At 38.4% G+C, this 23,732-nt stretch overlaps 1 protein-coding gene across 1 annotated transcript in view; it reads left to right on the top strand.

Moving 5' to 3' along the window:
• VWA3B (von Willebrand factor A domain containing 3B) overlaps positions 1 to 15,876 on the top strand; it is a 64,123-nt gene extending 48,247 nt beyond the window's left edge. Inside the window, 6 exon segments of the mRNA XM_075726659.1 lie at positions 6,346 to 6,396; positions 6,399 to 6,465; positions 7,312 to 7,436; positions 8,672 to 8,809; positions 9,346 to 9,443; positions 15,600 to 15,876. Coding sequence (XP_075582774.1) covers positions 6,346 to 6,396; positions 6,399 to 6,465; positions 7,312 to 7,436; positions 8,672 to 8,809; positions 9,346 to 9,443; positions 15,600 to 15,876 — 756 coding nt within the window.
• Positions 15,877 to 23,732: the final 7,856 nt, after the last annotated feature.

Here is a 23,732-nt window from a genome sequence, read left to right as displayed (position 1 = left end):
TATTTTTGGCGAGCCAGAGTGCTCTCTCCACTCCATTAATACATTAGCAGAAAGTAGTTTAGCTACTCTGAAACTGTGATTGAAGTTTGTGATTTTTGATCGATCGATCGATCGATCTATCTGTCCCCCAGATGAACCTCTGAATTTAATTGGAATGCTATTGAGAGATTTAATGAAAGCATGAAGCAATGAATATAAAAATAAGGCTAGTAAGTTATTTTAGCTGCCCTATTTGAAGAGAGAATATACTTTTTCATTTTAGCTTTTTCTGTGGTGATATATGTGGTCAGAAAACATATCTTAGCTTACAATGTTGTATTCTCCTATTATTATTTTAACTCTTTCAGAACATTCTTGAAAATGAATTGATGGTTTTACCTTCAAGATATGAGTCTGAATTCTCAGGCAAATGAAGAACAGACTTTTAAGTTTTTAAAAGCAATTTAATGTTCCAGAATGGAAAGATTTCTGTATACACTATTGATGCTTTAAAATTCAAAGTACTTACCTCTGAAAAAAACAAACCATTTCTCTTGTTTGGTTTCAAGTTTTTTCATCTAAAAGCTTCATCAAACAGTGCCTCACTGGGAGTGCTGCTACCTCTGCATAACTGCTGTTTAGATAGGGTAGTACTATGATAATATTAAAATAAGCTCTCTAGAAAATTAATAAGAAAGAAAATCTTTTCTCAGACCTTTAAGTTCTCATAGAGGATAAGGAAAAACAAATAGAGAATTAATAATGAATATCATATATTAATATTACTCCTTTTCTTTTTTGTTGTTTTGTATCATTGGGTGAGGGAAACTACTCTGACTGACCTTGAAGGTGTGGTTGGCTTAGTTGCAGTGAATGCTGAGGAAACTCCTGTGCTTTGTATTATGTAGGAAGCATAATCGAACGATCATAATAGTTCTTTTTTGCCCTGAGGTATGCATGTATACATATACAAATATGTGTGTATATATATACACACACATACATACATACATCAGTTTGAAGAGGTAAGCTCAATGAAACTCAAATGAGCACAGTACAAACCTAAGTCAAAACTGTGACTTCTCAGCAATGAATGGGAATGTACAATTGGAATTTACAGCTGTAAATTATGCCAAATATCCATATTCTCTGCTTACCAGAGTATACCAAAAATCTTTTGTTTTATTTGTCATTCCTGGGCTGAGATATACCTCTCTTTTCACTGAGATCAACAACAGTTTTCATGATGAGCTGTGGCCTTTTACATACTATGACATAATTTATAAAAAATTGTTTGTGTTAAATTGAATAGAATATATTATGATAGCACAGGCCACATATGAAAATAAGTGATTATGGAAAGGATCGGTAATTATGGAAAGGATAAAATTCAGTTTTCCGTAGTTTTTGAGAATTTTTTTCTGTACATTTGAAAACATTTTAATGTCTTTGAAAAACAGATGATCTTGATTCATTTTACATGAGTCTGAAAATACTACGTTGCTAATACAGCTATTTTGATTATTGATTTACCTCTGCCATATAAGGTCCCAATACAAGAGCAGCAGAAACTTGTTCATGTTTCATTTGTTGACCGTAATTTTACTGTTGCCTTGAAACAACCAACGTGTGCTCTCAGACATGATGTGATTAACATTGTGCAATCACTTATCCTGAGTCAGCCTGCTTTAGGAACCTAATCAGAGCACCATCTTCAGTAATTGCTAATCTACAACTGAAAGGCTTTGAGAGTGAGAGGCAGAAATGCAGTTGTAATTAGAGTTCTGTTTATGTGGTGTAAAAAGAAGTGAAAAAAGCCAGAAAAAAACTGGGGAGCCTTTTAAAAATGCTGTCGGAGGTTTTTCCAACTGTGATGTCTGTCTACAAAATGGGTGTAAAAAAATAAACTGCCAGCTGAAATACATTACAGCAAGGAAATAGCTGATATGGCACTGAATGAAAATTATCATTGCAAGATGGTAGAACAATCACAATTATCCTGGAGGTCTACTCAACAAAGCAGACTTTTAAATTTCCTGCTCATTTTTTTTCACTAAATTCAAAATAAAACCCCTTAGTTTTTAGCTTTTAAGGGTTCCTAATTACCTTCACAACTTCTTAAAAGAATTAGTAATCCTTTTTGGATGTCCTTGCTATGAGATCTTTCTGTTTAAGCCTACAGCTGAATTAATGGTCTGGTTATCCTCCCTCTGTGCTCTGACCTTCTCTGGGAGTTGTGTTCAGGCTGCTATGTTTGCACATATCTCTGAAAGGTAGGGTATGACAGTGCCTTATTGGAGGAGGATGAAGTAGACATCCATCTGCACAGGGCCGTGAGATGACTGAAAACCTCTAGTGATGCAAGAAGTAAATGCTTTGCAAAAGGAACAAGCACATTTAGTTATTATCAGGCAAAATATAAAACACTGAACGTTGATGATTACCTAATTGGAGGGCTGATTGTAGACTATATTTTATTCAGTCTACACTGTTCCTTTTGCTGTACAGATTAAAGCATGGTTTGGCAAAAACCTTCCTCTTCAGGCAGGCACTCAGCTTTCATCCAAAGATATTAAAAATGAGGAATGTATAATTTACTTTGTTTTCTCTAATAAGTAACTGCTTTGACTTAAAATATATCTGTTTTCTGTTTTGAACTTGTCAGGCATCATTTCTTATTATGTTATTTTCTCACTGAATTATAAAGCTGTTTAAAACATGATGTCACCTAGTAAAAGGAATTGTTCAGGGTCCCCTACCTACTTCTCATTAGACAACTTCAGGTCTACTGGGGTCATGGCGTTACTATTCTCCAAGCATGATAGCTTCCCAGACAGTTTGGTGCATTCCATTAATGGCCGTAACATTTTCATGTAAAGTATTACTTTCCCCAGTGTTATAATCTGACCATTGTGAGTGACAAAGAGCAGCTCCTCTCATACTAAATATTTCTGTTTCTTCATATGAATGGACTTCAGATTCTGCAGAGAAATAAAGCTGCATTCGTTGCTAAGGGTTAACTCTCATTAAGAATATACTTTTAAAAGTACTGTGTTTCCCTTAGGATGAGCTCAAACGTACAAGGCTTACGCTTGTTTGTGACCCTGCTGAATGGTCACCATGTGATTAAAAATAACTTAAAATGGTTAATAAGCATAATGTGTTTTGTAAAGCATGTTTATTTGGGTGGAAGGGGACCTCTAGTGGCTCACTGAGTCTGTTCTTTCTGAAAAATGCATTTCATAGGCAATTGATTTAATTATTCCTAATGAAATATTTATAGCTGAGACTTGATTCTTTACAAGAATGGAAATTCTGGATCTCCCTTGGCAGTTTCTTCTGTTTCCTGGTGTCCTATTTCTTACAGTCCTCGTTCTTCCTCACTGTTTAAGGATCACTAATTGCTGTCTGTTGATACTTTTTTTTTGCTTTCATATGTTTACTAAACAGCTTGGCAAAACCCTGCCTTTGTTCTTGTGTCCCTTTAGGGAGACTACATATAACTACCTAGAAACATTTTGTCAAATTTTCCATTGTCATCAGTGAAGCAACCTGCTGGACAGACAGTGTGTAGCTACAAGAAGTTAGGCTCTTTCATAAAAATGGACTGTGGTCTACACAGAATGGGCTTGTTGCCACTGACAGCCTGAGAAGAGCAGTGGTTGCTTGGCTCTGGAGGTGTCAGGATTGTGAAGAGCCAAAGTTACAGCCAAGATACATGGAGATCTGTGGCTAATCTTCCGATCTGTTCTCACTCACAGAAGGAAAGTGCAAAAACTAATCTCTTTGAAAGGGAATTTTAAAATGCAGCGGGTATTGGCAGGGGGAAACAAAGTCTCCTTCACCTCATGTAGTTTAATGCATTGCCTTCAACAGAAGCAGAGCTAAACAGAGTGAAAATCCGTGAGAATCAGATGGGGCTTTTTTGTAATAAAAATACTGGAGAATGATATCCCAGAAATGGGCACTCTGACAGTGTCTGGGTCAATTGTGCTGAACACCTAAATGCTGTGTGAGAGGCAGGAGAGATGGATTTGAATTTAGACAGTATTTCTGAGCCACCTGAATTCTGCAGGACTCGGTGTCCTCATTGTGGATGCCTGTGCAGTGTGCAGTGGAGTGCTGGAAGTTGCCCAAGTTATTAGTCAAGCATTACAAATTGGTTGATAATAAATATTCAGCAGCAGCTGTCCCTTTGGAGCCTGAGGAATTAAGTAAATGGTTTACCCAAATACCTTTTTGTGTCTGTGGAGCTGTAAGTCTTTGCACTCAAATGAGCCTTTGTTAGGTTGTACTTCAAGCAGTCGGTTAAGAGCTGTGAAGAGCCTCTGGTTTAGACTGAGTCTGAAAAACAGAAGTGTTGATATAATTTATATTCTATAGGGGTAAAGAATAAACTAGAAAAACCCCACATATCTCCCATTTAAAATATCTCTTTGCTTGTGTGTGTGTGTGTTTTGCTTAATTTTAGGACTTTTTTTAGGGTTGTTTGTGATTTTTGAGTGGGAGATTGGAAAAGAGAGTTTGTGATAGCTATAGCAAAACTGAGAACAAACAACTTTGACTAAGTTATTCTATCTTTTCTGTCATTATTACCTGTAAGGGAAAATAGAGTATCAAAATCAAATATATTTTTAGGAAGAAAGATGTTGTCAGACAAGGAAGCAGGTCATACACAGCCTAGCAAGCAGGGGTTTTTAGGAGTCTGTGATTTATGGTTGTTTTTCATAACAGGGTGTAGATGTGTGGAAAAGTTTGAGATTTCAAGCTGTATGTTTTTGTGATTCAAAGGAACTGTATAAAAGATGGATGCTTGCATATTGTTTACGACGTAGGCTCATACATACGTGTTTTAAAAATTAATGGGAAAACTATGATTTATTTAACTCTGCATGCTTATAATTTAGAAGGATTATTGTGAGCAGTATGGAGAAAATAGTAGACTTTTTCAAGAATTAATTTGCCATTGTAATAAATATAAATTACATTGTTATTCTAGAGGATTATTAAAATGTACTTCTAAAAATACTGGGATTACAGACTTTTTCATATTAGAAAGAAAATGTTTTTATATCATCAATTTTCTTAATTTTCTCAGAAGAGCAAAATATAAAGTGCTCTTTCCCATTCTGACATATACACATAATACCCTGATCCTCTCAAAACTTCCTGTAAGAGAGATGCCCTGAATGGGAAGAAATTCTTTCTTCTACAAAAAAAGGGATTCAGGAACATGATTTACTTTAAAGGCAAATAACACTGAGACTCCATAAAATGTTAATGTGAGATATAAAAGGCTTTCAGGTAAAAAAATATGGGGACTGTAAATTCAAGTACTCAGAAGCTCGGAAAGCCCAACAGTATGTTTTTACGTAAAGCCACTTGTGATTTGTGAGTCTTTGACTATTTTTCACATACTGTGTTTCCCACAGCCCCCTGCCTCAATTGTCGTGTGAGATCCATCGTGCTTTTTGCATTCATCATTCAGTTACTAGTAATTGCAGTCACTGACTTCAAGTCAGTCCACAACTAGCCAGCCTCATCAGTATTTCTGTTCTCACCACCTGGTGCATGGTGCCCCAGACTTATTGATGAGCAATTCAACAGTGAGCTCCAGTGTTCTTTTTGGCTGTGGTACGTTACAGGAGCTGTAGTCTGGGGAGTTGGCCCCCAAAGAGGAGAATTAGTGGAAGAAGAACTCAAACTCGCAGAGCAGAGTGATGGGCAGTGGCAGCTCTGGAAAATGTGGTTTAATATTTTGCTAAGCTGGAATGTTTTAGAACTGCTGAAAAACTTGAGTTTATAGTTTGTAAATAAACATTTTTTTCCAGACACTTCAAGATTAAAAAAAAAAAAAATTATTCTGTGTTTGATTTTTTTAATTGGTCATTCCATACAGTGAGGTACTTTTAACGAAAGTAAGATTATTGCAAAGACCAACCTATCTGGACAAAATGGATGTGTATAGCATGTTCACTTATTCTGCCAAATCATCTGATTTTTCCTTACCTCATTCTTGAATATGAATTGTACAACTTTGTAAAATTTTTTCTAGGAAAATGGCAGCCAGAACCATAATTCATCAAGGTAAGTTTCTGCCTGATCACTTGAAAATATAGGTGTTATGACCATGTAAACCAAGGTTTTATAGTGAAAACTCTCAGATGATCTTATCCATGAGTACTTCCTGCAAAATAGCTTCCTCTGTTTATAACTGTTGTGAATGTTTAAAATAATTCCAGTTTGCTGTGAATTACCTGCAGAGGTCATAACATTACATTGCCTAAATTTTTAATTAATTCCAAAGAATAGATGGAGGCTGACTCGCTTAGTTGTTGTGGAAAAAATAATTGTATCAAATTACAGAGACTTGAAGAAGAAACTGTGAAGTCAAAGTCTAAAAAAAGACAAAAGGCCAAGTATTTTTGACTCACAAAAGCCAAAAGGTGATTGCAAGATCAGATGTCACAGGATTTTATTATCCAGGTATATATTTTTGTCCACATTTAAAATATTTTTTAGACTTAATTATTAATACTAATAAAACATAGTTTTGGTCATAATTAGCTACTTCTGCCTTCATCAGGTTTAGTATTACATGTGCATATTCATGAAAAATGAATATATATCTTGTGTGTACATATATATGCATTTATAAAAAGACATACATTAGAAAGCAGTGCTGATGTGCTTCTGATACGTTTATATAAGAACAGTATGGAAGGAAGTCCTTTAAAAGGAGTAACTGAGTATGCGAGAGTATTAACCTATCCCTCTTTGATGTCTCCCTTGACTGTTTCTGTTGAGCGTTTGGCAAAGGCCGAGCTTTTGTGTGTGTTCAAAGAATTCACTAAATGCTTCTGCCTTTTTGTTGAATTTTGAGCCAGAATAATTAGTAGGTAAAATTGTGTTCTGTTGTTTCATAAAAAAAGAGTGTGTGTGTGTGAGTGTGTGTGTATGTGTATTTATTTTTGTGTTACCTTTACTTGTTTATTTTTTTAAATTACATATTTTTAACTGCGGTAATAGTTTCATTATGTCAACAATCATTTACCTGATCAGCTTACAAATTTCAGACCTGGGCTTGGAAATTATTCTTAGTTTTATTTTTATGGCATTATTAAGAATGGTTACTGAGACTGTATTTTTTCAGGTACAAATTTCTCTATTGCCCTAGCACAGCTTACCCTAGCTAAATGAAAATGAAGAATGTACAGTATAGATACGTTTGACCTCAAGTGATGTGTGACAGCCTATAGGATTTTTAAAGAAAATTTCCACAAGGGGTAAAAGAAAAATAATTTGAATATTTTATTATGTTGGGTTTTTTAGGAACTGTGGTAAAGAATATCAGTTCTACCTGTGCACGTGTTGACTTCAACAATGGGGAGACCTGGATTGTACCTGTGAAGTTCACTATACCTGTGGGAGGTGCTATGCCATGCCCATATCTGCAGGTGAAAAATTGTATTTTTTTATGACAGCAAATATGCATTTTTAATTTTGTTCATTTGGTCACACACAGAATAAAGGTTAGATGATTTTTTAATCTTTTAAATCTATTTATTTTAAAGAAGAGATTTTAGTGATAATAATATCATGCTATTTTCAACATGCTATTTTTCATTTGTTTGGAGCTTGTTTTCATTGTAATCCTATGCCTTTGTTTACTAGAATTCTATATTATTTTCTTTATTAATGAATATTTGGCCACCTAGAGAAGAAGGGTGAGCTATTTACCAGCAGAATGATTGTTTCCTAGCACATAGATTATGAATCAAGGAGAGTCTTTTATAAACAATGTGATGTGCAGCAGGTTATAAACATTTGTTTTTCACAATGTATTTTAAATCCAGCAGATAACCTTATACTAAGGCAAATAACAGTAATAAAAAAAAAAAAAATTCCTATTCAATTTCTGTTTTATTTAAAATTTATCAGCTGACTACCTGTAATCACAGTTGTTTTTTCAGGTGATTCTTATTTTACACACGAGAGTGGTGATGGATACAAAAAGGATGCAGAATGGATACAGCTGTTTTCACTACAAAAAGCATTGTTATAACTGTTTTGTTACACTTAAAGCTAGAGACATGCCTTTTTTTCCCTTTGAAATGAAGGCAAATCCTGATCAGGTAGTTCCTGATATTCTGTAAGGGGACCATCCAATTCTAGAGAAGATCTCCAGAATTTGATAGAAAATTGTGACTTCTGTGTTCATTTTTAAAATCATAGAATCATAGAATGCTTTGGGTTGGAAGGGACCTTTAGAGATCATCTAGCCCAGCCCCAGAAAAACGGTTTTGTATAAGTCAGTTACATATGGAATTCTCTAAAATTCCCAAGGTTGGTTTAAAAGCTTACTAAAACCATAAATTTGCGTGAAGTTCAAGGGGCTGGAGAGTTGTAAGAGTTTCCTTATTCTGTTCATCTTGCTAGTTTAGCCCTGGTACATTTAGTAGGGCTCTATCCTTTACTTTTGCTTTGTGTTCTCTCCCTGATTCAGTGGAAATTGTGAGTTATCAGTACCTACAAGGACGAAGTTCTTCTTTTCGTTTAAAGATCCATATTAAAGCATGGAAACATGTTAGAATGATGATTTGTGTGAAAATATCTTAATATTTACCTTTTATGTCTTTTAAAACTTACAAGTTACACTGTTCTTGCAAACTGATGCTTTCCGGGTGTGCAGGTTGGAGATTATGTGTTTGCCAGAACTGGGACACAGACAGGAAATGAATATTATGCACCTGCCATTGTCATAGCAACACCAAAGAGGGTGGAAATGGGTGATAAACTCTACACAGTTCTGATATTCAACAACAGGAAAGTAAGTAAACCTAGAAGATTGTACCAATCTGGCAATGGTATTACCATTATTCTGTTTCTGATGAGGCAGATATAATTTTCCAGACTAATGACTCACTGTCCCAATCCCTGTCTCGGGCTAACCAAAGTAAATCAGATTTCAAGGCTCAATGAAGAGCTCATGTAATAGACATGAACCAAGAAATTCTGTAGGATAATTTATTCTTAAATCATACTCTCTTTTTTCCTCTTTAATCCGTTTGGTGGCTTTCACAAGCTCCATGCTGCTCAAATGAGAAACATAGTGGCTTTTATCACAGTCAGTATAGTCTTCAGTTCATTTCATTGTGTTTGTTTGTTTGTAAGCCATTGTGATGATTTTACTGCATTTTTCATAGTGCATATTAAGAAAATGTACTTTGTACTTGAAACTTTTATCTTCATTACTTAGAGGCTGATTACAGTTACATTAAAACAGTTGGCTTTTTATACATATGTATCTTCATTGTTTCTGAGATTTAGATTTAAATTAGATGAATGTTGATTGTATTATTGCAGGAACACTGTGTAAGAAGCGGGCTTATTAAAATCAGCCAAACGAAGTATGCCTTTTCCTGTCAGTACATAAGAATGGTACAGATGGTGGATTATATGACGTGAGTGTGCTTGAAACTAAAAATATAAAAGTTATTGTACATGAATCCTAAATGGTGCACTTTGAGTTCAACTATGCTGTCAAATTTCCATATGTAGTACTCTAACTACAGTTGTTGTGAACTGGGTTGCTCTACACATGCAACCAAGTGATTTGACCCACAAGCGTGTCAACCAGAAGAGCATTAACTGTCTGTCCTACCATTTTATTATCTGTCAATTTATTGCCCTAATTTCATTTTGGAAACATTGGTGGGATGTGATGACTTGACGCTTAGCCCCAGGAAGCTGTTAGAGGATTGCTGAAAAGGTGAGATGGAGTTTCTATTTGTTGTAGACCTTATTTTTCTTTTAAGATATTTAGAATCATAGAATCTTTTAGGTTGGAAAAGACCTTTAAGATCATCCAGTCCAGATCATTAACCTAACATTACCAAGTCCACCACTAAACCAATTAAGGGTAGAGTAGCAATTTCATGTTTCCTGGCTTGGTGGCTGCATTATTTTTAATGAAAGTAAAAACTAGGAATCATTAAGATTGGAAAGGACCCCTAAGATCATCATTCCAATCATCAACCCAACACCACCATGCCCACTAAACCATGTCTCAAAGTGCCACATCTACTTGTTTTTTGAACACCTCCAGGGATGGTGACTCCACCACCTCTCTGGGCAGCCTGTTCTAATGCTTGACCACCCTTTCCGTGAAGAAATTTCTCCTAATATCCAATCTAAACCTCCCCTGGTGCAGCTTGAGACCATTTCCTCTCGTCCTATCACGAACTACTTGGGAGAAGAGCCTGACACCCACCTCACTACAACCTCCTTTCAGGTAGTTGTAGAGAGCGATAAGGTCTCCCCTCAGCCTCCTCTTCTCCAGGCTAAACAACCCCAGTTCCCTCAGCCGCTCCTCATAAGGCCTGTGCTCCAGACCCTTCACCAGCCTTGTTGCCCTTCTCTGGACACGCTCCAGCACCTCAATGTCCTTCTTGTAGTGAGGGGCCCAAAACTGGACACAGTATTCCAGGTGCAGCCTCACCAGCGCCGAGTACAGGGGCACAATCACCTCCCTGCTCCTGCTGGCCACACTATTCCTGATACAAGCCAGGATGCTGTTGGCCTTCTTGGCCACCTGGGCACACTGCTGGCTCATGTTCAGCCGGCTGTCTACCAACACCCCCAGGTCCTTTTCTGCCAGGCAGCTTTCCAGCCACTCTTCCCCAAGCCTGTAGCGTTGCATGGGGTTGTGACCGAAGTGCAGGACCCAGCACTTGGCCTTGTTGAACCTCATACAGTTGGCCTCAGCCCATCGATCCAGCCTGTCCAGGTCCCTCTGCAGGGCCACCCTACCCTCAAGCAGATTGACACTCCCACCCAGTTTGGTGTCATCTGCATACTTACTGAGGGCACACTCAATCCCCTCATCCAGATTGTTGGTAAAGATGTTAAAACAAGACTGGCCCCAGAACTGAGCCCTGGGGAACACTGCTTGTGACCGGTCACCAACTGGATTTAACTCCATTCACCACAACTCTCTGGGCTTGGCCACCCAGGCAGTTTTTTACTGAGTGAAGAGTGCCCCTGCCTAGGCCATGAGCTGCCAGCTTCCTAAAGAGAATGCTATGGGTGACGGTGTCAAAGGCTTTACTGAAGTCCAGGTAGATGACATCTGCGGCCTTTCCCTCGTCTACTAGGTGGGTCACCAGGTCATAGAAGGAGATCAGGTTCGACAAGCAGGACCTGCCTTTCATGAACCCATGCTGGCTGAGCCCAATCCCCTGGTTGACCTGCACATGCCCATTGAGCACACTCAAGATGAACCACTCCATAATATTCCCCAAAACTGAGGTCAGGCTGACAGGCCTGCAGTTCCCTGGATCCTCCTTCTGGCCCTTCTTGTAGATGGGCATCACATTGGCAAGCCTCCAGTCATCTGGGACCTCCCCTGTTAACCAGGACTGCTGATAGATGATGGAAAGTGGCTTGGCAAGCTCCTTCGCCAGGTCCCTCAATACTCTCAGGTGGATCCCATCTGGCCCCATAGACTTGTGAGCGTCCAGGTGGCATAGCAGGTGCGTAGGTGATATAAAGCTATGCATTAAATCAGAAGTTGTTTCTAAGATGCTGGATCTTCTACTGGGCTTAAATCTGTGGAATGATGGGGAGAGAGCGTGTAGGATGAATATCAGCCCCTACTTAAGTTCTGCAGAACTTATGTACAGCAAGGGTAACATTTTTCTGGTGTGAAGTGTATGCTGAACATGCAGTGGTTCCAAGTGATTGTGGACTACTTTTTCATCTTGTATTAAGTTCTAGTTCAATCCATTTGAAACAGCATTGGATTGTGATAACCTTCAGAGCACCAACAATCTCTGACAGCAAGCAACAACAGATCTTAAGAAGTAGAATAAGATCAGAACAATCATCTAGGGATATTTCTCCAGAATACATTCCGAACCTCTAGCAATTTGTGATTTAAGGATCTTCTGAAGCAGAATTGGAGTGTCTGTATTAACAGCCTTCATGGATTATTTTTCCACAAATTTTTGCAGTTACTTTTTTGAACACACGTAAACCTTTATCATCCATAGCCTCTTCCCAGAAGGAGCTGCGCAGTTCCACATTTTGTGTGAGAAAACATATACTTTTGTTTTGAATCTTCCATCTGCATTGACATCCCATAGGGATTCTAGACTGAAGGGTTTCCTCTTCAGTGTATGTCAACGTAGTATGGGCACTGCTGCCAAAGAATTGTGTCATCTCTGTCACGGGAGATTTCTTCCCAAGAGGCTGAACAGGACAAATCCCACCTTTAAGGGCAATTTTAGAAGTTCATTTTTATTGAAATTTTCTAGTATGATGATCAGTGTTAAAGATTACATCTGAAAATGATGGGTGAGGGTACCGGTCGTGGGCTGATCTATGGATTCCCTGAGAATGATGGAACAAAAAAGCAACACTGATTCAAGCCCTGTTTCCCACACATTTTCTAGTAGTCATTCCAGTGCAGTTTGAAACTTGGTCTTCTGTCAGCTTGCAGCCACAGCACATAAACAAATGAATCCCCCCACATTACTGAGCAGAATTCCAAATCTGGAAGTACATCAATGCCCTTTTCCAGGCCAGATCACCTACATGGTGGTAGCCTCATTTCACCAAAAAGTAAACCTGAAGACCATGGTCTCCTACTTAATGCATACAACCGGTTGAAAAGAGTCAGGTATATAACTGAGCTGAGTTCCAGCAAAATCTGTGGAAGTCTTTCCCTTCCACTGAGTTGGATTATATTCTAAATGAGGTACCTTATTAAGAAAAGATGTGACTAAATGCATAAGCAATAAAAGTGGCTTCAATTCTACATGCTTTGTTTCATGACTGAGTGCTTTAATATAAAATTTAATATTCATTCTCCAAACAGACTTTATTGGCAAGCTGACTTGCCATTGTTATGTACAAATGGTGAGAAAACAGAATTATTCACTGGCAAAGAGAGGAATTCTTTGGAGAACTGACTGAAATGAATGCACTAATTTTTTTGCAAATGAGAAAGAAATGTACTCATTAGATCTAAGTTTTAGATTAAGTGATAGCAAATCTGGCAGGTCTGGGTAAAATAGTTTGTGAAACTGCATATTCAAGTCATATTAATCGTGAATTTCTATATAGTGTTTCCAGCTAATAAACACCGATTTGGTTGTAAATGCACTGGCCAGTTTGTAAAGCAGATGATTGAAATTAAATTAATGAAATCTAAATAAAATATTTCAAACAATATTGTTGCCACAGCACAAAATACAGACTCTCAGTTAAGGCATTCATTTTATCCCCTTTAAACCAAACTAAAACAGTTTTAACATGGCCTGCAATAGAGCATAAATTTTGCAAGCATAATGATTGAGCGCACCAATGTCTTACAGATGTTTTAAGGTCCAAAGTTTTCACTACATTGTTTCTTGTTTTTCTTGCAGCAGTTGTAGATTTTAGAAACAAACCACCATATTTGAAATGACAATGTTTTTACTGCAAAATGTCTCTATTTTTGACGATAGCACTATTTGGATTGTTCTCAAATTACCCCCATTAAAGGGACATGAGAAGTGCCTCCAAACAGTGTTATTTCAAATGCTATTACTTACATCTGATTGCTAGTGTTTTAAAGACACCAAGGCCCAGGTACACAAGAGGATGTTGTGGGACTCAGAGCAGTAACACTTGAGCATTGGGCAGCTCTGTGAGTGGAATTTAGGTACTTTGTCTCCATGGATGTATATTGAATGTCAAGATTTATAGCACAGAGTGCAGTGAAATGTGTAAAGCAGCTAGCAAGAAATGACAAAGAGAGCAGAGCATCTGAAACTGAGACTCTCTTAACTTAGATACCCACTTACAGCCCTGAACTAGACATATTTGAGCCTTTGGGATTCCCAGGATCCTCTGTTGGCATTGGACAAACTACATAAATAGTAATTTTTAGCATATAGGCAACATAGACCTAATCCCCAGGTACCCAGATGAAGTACATTGGTGTGCCAATAAAAACCTCAGTGATCACTACTGATCAGCAATATTCCACAATTTGCTGCCAGAATCACAGCATCTTCTTTTGTACATTCCCAAGTTTATAATCTACTACAATATATTTTTCTCCATTGTTTTCCACAATATGTGTGATATCTGGTTCTGCTGAATTTTTAGTCTCTTTTCCAAGAATTAATGGTAGAAGGCTAGTATTATAGAGCTTTTATAGTTAAGAGCCTTTTAAGTTTCCTTCTTCTTGGATCTATAGCTCTCTACAGTGAATTGCTTTGTAAGATTTGAGTAGACAGTCCCTGACAATGCACTAACTAATTCAGAATGTCCGTCTTTTGCTTGTAACGTTCTCAGGTAGGTTTTGAGTTCTCTGTAAAGCCACATGCTTGTAAAGTAAAATCTCATTCTTTTCTTGCTGCCTAACATATCACTTTAGTATCATATAGACATACACAATGTCCTCTTCTGGGCATTGACTACATTAACTCAGTTGCTGCATCATGAAACGCTGGCACTGGTCATGATTTTACTTTATATTTGTTTCTTTGTGTAACCACTATACATTGTGTTGAATGATTGTTTTCCTTTTATGAGGAGGTGTACATTCAAAGCCATTAAACAGCTGTGTTTTATTAGTTACACATTAATCAGTTACTAATATTAGCAATGCTATGGCAGTGCTCCAGCCCAGACTGAATTGGAGTTTCCATTAAAGCCCTTACTTTTAGAGGGCATGGAAGCGTGGTTCCCAATGAAGCTTATTATTTATTATATTCTAAAACAGATACCTACCTCCCATGTCATACTTATCAAAGGGGAACAGTGCAGTATATTGCTCATGGGTGCGCACAGATCTAATGAGAGCATGCTAACATTGTTGATAGGAACAAAGTAGAAGCATAATTTAATCAGAAAGGAAACAAGAAGTTTGAATGCAATATGGTATTAGAAGCTCAAAAAGAGACAATCCTTGTGTGCTAAGTCCTGTACAAATAAGGGAAGAAAAGTAAAAGGGATGGCTCAGGATCCCCTGCTGACAAGGAGTCCACAGCGCACACAGATGTATTACAATAGCGTGGCTAGCTCTTCAGCTCTGGGTTCCTTGGGATTGTCTTTTGATGTTTGTGTGGTGTATACTAGGGGTCATGCTTAATTCACTAATCTTTAGAGGTACTAATATAGCTCTCATAATTTTAATATCAGATGCTAGCATCTGTTTGGGGTGCTTTCCTGCCGTCCCAGTGGAAAGAAATAATTATGGCAGAACAAGCACTCTGCAAATGTAACTAGCAAACTCCATATGCAAAGTAAAACACTATGTGCTCTGGGCCCACAACATAAAAGACAATTATTGCCCAAATCCTTTTTTGGAGTCATAAGAGGTAGACAGAATTAGGGGCCAGAGCTCTGTTTTAGGCTATTCTTTACTTATTTTATAAATAAAAAGGAAACTGAATTGTAAGACATTTATAGCCCTGTCAAATGGTCAAGAGTGTGATAAGTGCTTCTCTTGTCAATACTGTGAGATGTGGGAAAGGGTGAAATCTATGCCGTGTAAAAAAAGGATTTAAAATAGTGTACAATATGTCTGCTTCTAGCTTAGTGAATTTCCTTGTCTGATTTTCCAGCCTGGACAGAGAGACCACAAAGCCCCATCCTCACTCATCTGTGGAAGATGAAGGAGGAGAAGAAGCAAAGAAAAGTATTGTGAAAGAAGATAGGGGAAAAAAGAAAAAGAAGATGAGAGCAGAAGACAAAAGGCATCCCAGGGAGAAGATGTTTGAGTCTGATGATCTTTTGTTTGTCTCCAGAAGGGAAGTAAAACAGAAAGGAAGAAATTCACTGCCTAGCAATGAAGAAGAATTTGAAGGTAAAGAAATATTTCTGGAAAATTATAAGTATTAGGGATTAAACAGATCTGATGGGCCTTCAGTTAATCCCCACACAAGGAACCAGGTTTCTGCATTTCTGCGTGCTAGACCAGCCTTCTTTCCCATGTTCTTTGTGATGAGGTTCTTTCACCTCCTTTGGAAACTAACCATTCTTCACACTGATTATTCTCAGCATGTGTTTCCACAGCAAAGGGAAGAACTGAATAAAGCATGTTCCAGCAAATGCTACCTTAATTTCCCTAACATTTATAGTAGCAGTGAAGATGCAATAACACCAACTTTAATACCTGCTAGTAAGCAGAGTACTGTTTGTTACTTGCTAGATTAAAGGCATGTCTATATTGCAGACATTAAATTATTGCACATGGAGCTCAATGCTTCAGAGGTTAAATTGCTTTTAGTGTCTGAGCTAGCTCAGTTAAAGCTGACATCAGTATCTCTACTCCATGTCACTCTGCAGTAGAGACCTGGGCTAGTGTAGGTATGCCATTACATGCCACAGTAAGCTCTTCATTTTAAAGATCCTACTGTCAGTGGAAAGATAAGAGGATTTTTATCCATAGCTGCTAGTTGTACCTCCTTGTACTGTTTTAAACATATTCTTAACATCCTCATTAATTATTTACTTCCAGAACTAGTGGATTATAGATTCACTCAATCACCATGTTGTCAATCAACTTGATTTGGCTCCTCTGAACTTTCCTTCTATGTTCTCACTCATCTTCTAAGGATTGTCTGCAAATTCCATTTACATTGCTTATAATGGGTATTATGGTGCCACTGCATTTTAGGAGTGGCCTGGTCAGAATTATATGAGATCAGAGCTGCTGGGCTTGTCCAGTAGCTGTGTGAGAGACCATGGCTCCCAGAGGTAGGGCTGCTTCACTGGAAATGCTCAGTTATCCCAGACTCGTCCCTTTTGGACATCTTGAGGTGCAGATGCTGAGTAAACGTGAAATAATGCTAATGTGATCAGCAAGTCCTGTTACTCATTCCATGCAGGTTGAAGGAAAGATTAAATGAGAGCAGTGGCTGTCTATGCACTTGAATCCTGCCTAGCCTTACCAAATAATCTCATAGTACTCTATCAAGACTCTAACAAGACTTCAAGGTAGTACGCAGGTCAAACATGCTAAAGAGGGTACCCTGTCCTCTTCTTACGACACCATGGGCATTTGATACGGCTTTTTTTTTTGCTTACATGTATTTTCATTTACATATTCTTCTGTGTTTTGTCAGAAATGGAAAGTCAGAGAGCTGAAACATCCTGTTTTCATCTTCAGACACTTGCATAACCCTGAGTTCTCAATTGTTGCCCTTCATACACTGGGCACACAAATGTTCATCAGAGTGATCCCTTACCTGATTTTCCTAGTAGCTGTTTTCAATACTCCATTAGTTCTTGAATGCTTATAACAAAGGCAGATTTTTAAAAAATACTCAGCAATCTCAGAGGAATGTTTTGAATACCTGTAAATACCATTGATAGTTAAAGCTAATAATGGGTAGTTAAATATCTTTTACAGCAACTAGGTTTTACTTATTTTTTTCAAGATTTCTAAAAGCAGTCTGTTAAACTGGGAACAGGTTTATCTGAAAGATGCACAATCCTCCCACATATTCTTTTCCTTGTAATATCTAATACCTGAATAATTTGGATATCTTCTAACTTTCAAAAAAGCTCAATAGTCCTGATCTATTTGCCTGAAGTAAAGGCTTTTTCTTCATATTTATACACAAGTTCTCCGTGAATGTTAGCATGTGTGTAATGTGTTAAAAGCATTTAATGCCATCAGCAATTCCTATATTTTCTTTCCAAAGGTTTGTCTTGTCACTTCTTAAGAATTCTCCAGATGCATATATATTTTTTAAATAATGTGATTGGGCTGTGTTTTGTAATTAGTCCATGTGTTAATCAACACTTCTTCCTATGGTTCTGCTGACTTCATGCATACATTTCTCTGTTATAAGAAGTTATAAGTTAGTTCTAAGTTATAAGTTATAAGTAAGTTCTCCTGAACTTGAATGAGCATTGCCCAATACGGAGATGGAAGTTTGTGCTCTCCAAATAATGTGGATTTAGCTACATGGCTCTTATATAGGTGGTTGATGAAGCCTTGTATTTCCATGAAACCTTAGATTTCCACAGAGCTGTGGGTCCTGTATGAATTAATGGAGTATTTTGGAACGTTTGTGGTTTGGTTTGTGCTTAGCTAAAATATCCCTGATTATTAGGAGGAATCAACAATCCATTCCTGTTATTCCCACTCAGGGAAACAACGTTAACAGAAGTGAATAAAGATTAAGTAATTGTGTTAGTTATTTAGCGTATATTAGCTTCATTATTGTGTTGATGTGTAATTTTGTGTTATTTATTCCAGAACTATTATATTTAACACATTATTATTTTAATGTGCATGCCTACTGCTCCTGTTGTGTTAGTTAGTTCTGTATGTTTATGAGAGAGTGAATGAAGTCCTGGCAATTCCTGCTGTTAGTGGGCCAATGATCCTTTGTCTAGGTAACTCAAATAAATTTGATTGAACAAGATCACAAATACTTAACTCACTGGTTATTGCAATCATTGTTTTTACAGATACCTTAAAAAACATGTATTAATTTCTATAGAAAAATTCTTCTCCCTGTCTTTCTAGTCTTCTCTCTGTTCTGTAATGCCTAAAATCAATGTTCATTTCACATGATTTCCTTGTTGATTTTCCAAAATGGTGATCTAGTAAAAAACTAAATCAGAAAACAATTCAGAGTGAAGTACAGGTATGATACATAGTAATAGACTGCATTGCCTGATGCATTAGCAAATCATAGCTAACAGAGCCCAAATCTCCTTTTTAATTTATAATGAGATGTGACTTGAAGCAATTACACTGATAATTACTGTAACTGCCAATATGGGATAGGTGGAAGACCTTTGAAAATGATAATTTTCTATCCTTTGCTATGGCAAATCTAGTTCCTCCGAACTGGGTTCAAGAGTATAACAGCTGTGGCACCTGGCAGTCTAGTGGATTGGCTGGGTTTCCCACAGTAGGATTTCACATTTTTAGCACCCACTTGTTTTCCAGTCTCATTTTCCAGATAGTTCATTCAGCATTTGGAGAAGGCTATCATAATAAAGCAGTGTTCCCATCTGTTGGTCATGGCTTGTTTAATAAGCAGTTGATGTCAGTTCAGCTATGCTTGCATCTGTTACTTACTGCAGCTGTGTGTTGTTAAGGGCTCCTCAACAGCCTCCAGATTTAGCTTTTGTTTTTCTGTTGATAACATATTACAACTTGGCCAAACCGAATCTCTCTTCTGTCAGGATTGTCCGCTCATCGAAAGAGGGAAGTGTGTTAAACTTTCTGTCTCTTTCCCCATAAAAAGTGAAACATGGAGATGTGCAAGGCCAGTTCCGTTGGTGTAGGAGGCATGTGTTGAGGTGTCTGAGGGGGAAGAGGAAGGGTAATTCTGTCTAGATTCTGGGAGCAAGACCAGAACAATTTCCTTCAACATCTTGGGAGGGTACCTAGAGAGCACGTGCACTGAAAAGAAACAGTTTGTGAGTTGTGTGTGATCGGGAATGCTCATTTAATAGTGCATCTTTCACTTTATTCAAGGCAGCAGTATGGCTGAAATACCTTTCAATATTTTAGTCCGGCAATGTTTTTGTACTGCAGACAGATACTGTCAGCTTATAGGATATGGTCAAGAAATTTCCTGAATGTCACACAGGTGAACTCCAGATTCCTATCTCTTAGGTTGCCCAAGAAGAATCAGAATGTTCCTTTTGTGTATCTAAGTGCTGATGTTGTGCATGTATAAGACAATTTCCAAGGACATCTTCTGATTTTTAAACCCTCATCTTCAGGGTTTTCAGTGGTAGCTATGGACAATCAGCATTCCCAAAACTGATCATACTCATGTCTTGTGCTCTCTACGTACTCAGTCTGTGCTGTTGCTCCCCACCCTGTATATCATAACTTTACTCTTCAAATACCTCCCACAGTTTTGTTTTCTGCTACATGAGGGTTTATTATACGATCATTTAAAACCTAAAAGTCCCCCCTAAAGAAATATATGAAGCAAAATAGAGCATGTGATTTTGTTTACTTTGTTTCTTCCTATTTTATTCTCTTTCATTTTTCCTCCTGCTTCTGGTGTTTTGCCATTCATTCATTATGATTGTCATCATTTCGTGCCAGGATGGTGCCTAGTAGTTGGTAGTCTCATTTGATATGATTGTAAAAATGACTTTTCAGTGACACGGTATTGTTATTAGCAAACCAGAGAAGATAAGCATGGTTGTACTGGGTCAGACAAAAGTCCATGTAGCCCAGACCCTGTCTCCAGCGGTGGCTAGAAGATGATTCCTGAGGAAGAGTAAGAACAATGGTTGGCATGTGAATAACAACAGCTAACAAGCTTAGAAAATGAGAATACTTAAAAAGCAGACTGATACGAACTTGTATGGGTGAAAGCAAAAGGAAAAGCAGTGAAAAGCCTCTTTACACAAGACTATTGCTCTGTTACCATAGTCATGGAGTCATTTGTTCCATGATAAATTTCAGGGTGCATGTGTGTGGGGTGTTGAACTGTTATATCAAAGCTCATGGTGGGTCAATAGTTTCTCTCCCTAAAGAGTACCTGTTCTCTCCTAGCATCTTCATTCTCCATTTCATCATCCTGGTGTTCATCAAGGTGTCAAACTCTGCAGTTGCGGAGCGCTTCAACTCCCAGCTCACCAAAGCATCCCTGTTGCTTGCACAGTCCTGCTGTAGAAAAGTCCCCAGAGCCTGGTAAAAGCAACATCAGCAGAATTATTAGAGTCAGCATGCAGCAGCAAGGATTGGCAAGACGGCCTCAGCACCACTGCACAGAGCAAAGGAAGCCACGTTAAGGGTACATGGTGAAGGAGCTTGTGAGGAATGGATGAGGCTGCAGATAGGAAAGATTTTTAGCACCTGTAGCTGTGAAATTTTATTCCTTGAATCAAAAATAAACTGACTAGTTAATGCTAAATTATTTATGATTTTGCAGACTTACTTTGGAGGTATGAAAGCGAGTGTGTCAGAGGTTCAGCTGTGCTACTGGGAAGTATCAATATGAGAACAGAGACTGGAAAATTGTATTTGTCTGAGTATCCTTTGTTTGCAGTAGGCCTATTTGATTTATTAACTGTGGCCTTTCTTATGAAATGCCTTTTTCCAAAACTCCTTTTTCACAGACTCAGTCTGTAAGGCTTCTGGGAAGACCTGCTGCAGTGAGCTTACCCAGTTTTCCACTGGTGCTGACTTCTACATGTGTCTGTCCCAAAGCTTTTCCACTGGTGGGGACTGTCAGATCATCCAGTCCACCCATTAACCTAACATTAACAAGTCCACCACTAAACCAATTAAGGGTAGAGTAGCAATTTCATGTTTCCTGGCTTGGTGGCTGCATTATTTTTTAATGAAAGTAAAAACTAGGAATCATTAAGGTTGGAAAGGATCTCTAAAATCATCAGTACGATCATCAACCCAACACCACCATGCCCACTAAACCATGTCTCAAAGTGCCACATCTACTTGTTTTTTGAACACCTCCAGGGATGGTGACTCCACCACCTCTCTGGGCAGCCTGTGAAGAAATTTTTCCTAATATCCAATCTAAATCTCCCCTGACACAGCTTGAGCCCATTTCCTCTCGTCCTATCGCTAACTACTTGTGAGAAGAGACCAACACCCACCTCAGTACAACCTCCTTTCAGGTAGTTGTAGAGAGCGATAAGGTCTCCCCTCAGCCTCCTCTTCTCCAGGCTAAACAACCCCAGTTCCCTCAGCCGCTCCTCATAAGGCCTGTGCTCCAGACCCTTCACCAGCTTTGTTGCCCTTCTCTGGACACACTCCAGCACCTCAATGTCCTTCTTGTAGTGAGGGGCCCAAAACTGGACACAGTATTCCAGGTGCAGCCTCACCAGCGCCGAGTACAGGGGGTCAATCACCTCCCTGCTCCTGCTGGCCACACTATTCCTGATACAAGCCAGGATGCTGTTGGCCTTCTTGGCCACCTGGGCACACTGCTGTGCAGGTAAGTGTTTCCCAGGAGAACACTGAGCTATCAGTTTCCGGAAAATTTTGAGGTTTTCATCCCTATTTCTGTCTCAGTGTGAGCAAAAAAAAGCATACAGATATTTTTATTTAGTAAAGGAGAATTAGGGAGTTTGTGTAGCCAGAATGACCTTGCTGCCAGGATATTTCTGTGGGATGTGAGAGAGGTTATTGAAATTTCTGCCTAACCTGATTCAGGGAAGATTCAAACCTGGGAAAAAGATTCAAACCTGGAAAAACTGTAATTTGGAATGGTCTATCCTGGAAGTTGCAGTTTGGATAGTTCCTGTTGCCCTCTGTTCTGCTGCTCAGGCTCCTTACTTACTCCATGATGTCCTGGAGTTTTCTCTTGGAGAATCGAGCTGGCACACACATGGAGTCCCTGGTTATAGGGAGTCAGTGGGGATCTGTTCTACCCAGGGGAAAAGTTGGAAGTGATATTATACCACAGCATTCATGAAATTTTAGGACAGGATAGTTGGGAAGAAATATTTCTAATGTGGACATGAACACTTTGGTTTTCTGGGGGAAATGGCACTACCAATGAATGGAAGAGCCCTATAAAATTTGGAAGAAAAGATCCCAATGAAAAGTTTGTTGAACAGAAAATCTACTTTTCCCCCAAGAACGGCTTTCAATCACATGGACTTTGGAATCTATCACCTCACATTTTTAGCAGAAGATATGTCTCAATCAGACTACATCAGCATTGACATGATCATATCATCTATGTCTCTTGTGATTACTGTGTATTTGAGGCTGAACATGTGCAATTCCAACCACATGAATAAAATGGAGTGTGCACCAATTTTGCAAGTACATATTGTTCAAGTATCTGCAGATGGATTGTATGCCACCCCACAGTGACAAAGACTCGGATACTGGGATTCTCTTGAAAAAATGGCTGGAGAAAACTTACCTCAGTATTCCACTGGGTGCAATACAAATTTGTGAGAAATACAAAGAGGAATGTTAACCAAGTGCAGGATCGAAACTGGCAGCACAGGTAGTTTGAATGGTGAATTCTTCTTCTGTGTAGAAGGTGATGATCAATCACTGTTGGTTCTTTAGACAAGCTATATTTAAAGACTGATTAATTATAGAAATATGGATGGTGATGGATGAGTTCCCTTTTCAGTTGTTATTAAGGATCCATTTCACTGTTCCTTTCTGGGTGCGCAGTCTGACCTCAAGAAGCACCTGTCATGGGATAACATTTATTCATTTTCCCTACTGTGACCCACAAGACTTTTTTTCCTGCCTGACTTTGGTTAAATATTTTGTTGCATTGCTTTGTATTAAGCCTGGGGATTGTCAGGATGATTTATTCTTTTCATTTGAACGTTCCTGTTGGTTGGGCGAGCTCTGCCCCAAGGTCCACACCATGCTGCAGATGCACAGGAGGTTGTGTTTTCATGTACTTGCTTCTTTCCACTGATCTGTTTTACAGAGGCAAGTAGTATGATGGTGGTCTGTCAACAAGATGAATTTTCCAATTAGATTTGCTAGATGGCTGAGCTTGACAAGGATGGCCTAATTTCAGTTTCTGTCAATAGAGCATAACCAGCTCACCGAAAATCCAGGTTGCTGGTTCCTTGTGCTGCCTCATACAAAGTTGGCAGTGGTGGGGTTTGGGCTGCCTGTCTGGCTTTGGGACTGGCCAAGGCTATGCTCAGACTTCTTTGTGATTCTTTTCCAGCTACTAAGATGGTACTTTTCCTATTAACTCCCCCACCTTCAAGATAGTCTACAAAAAAAAAAAAAAAAAAAAAAAAAGTTATAT

Source organism: Pelecanus crispus, chromosome 1 (assembly GCF_030463565.1).
Source record: "Pelecanus crispus isolate bPelCri1 chromosome 1, bPelCri1.pri, whole genome shotgun sequence".
NCBI classification, from domain to species: Eukaryota; Metazoa; Chordata; class Aves; order Pelecaniformes; family Pelecanidae; genus Pelecanus; species Pelecanus crispus.
This window is presented reverse-complemented; position numbering and strand designations above follow the sequence as displayed.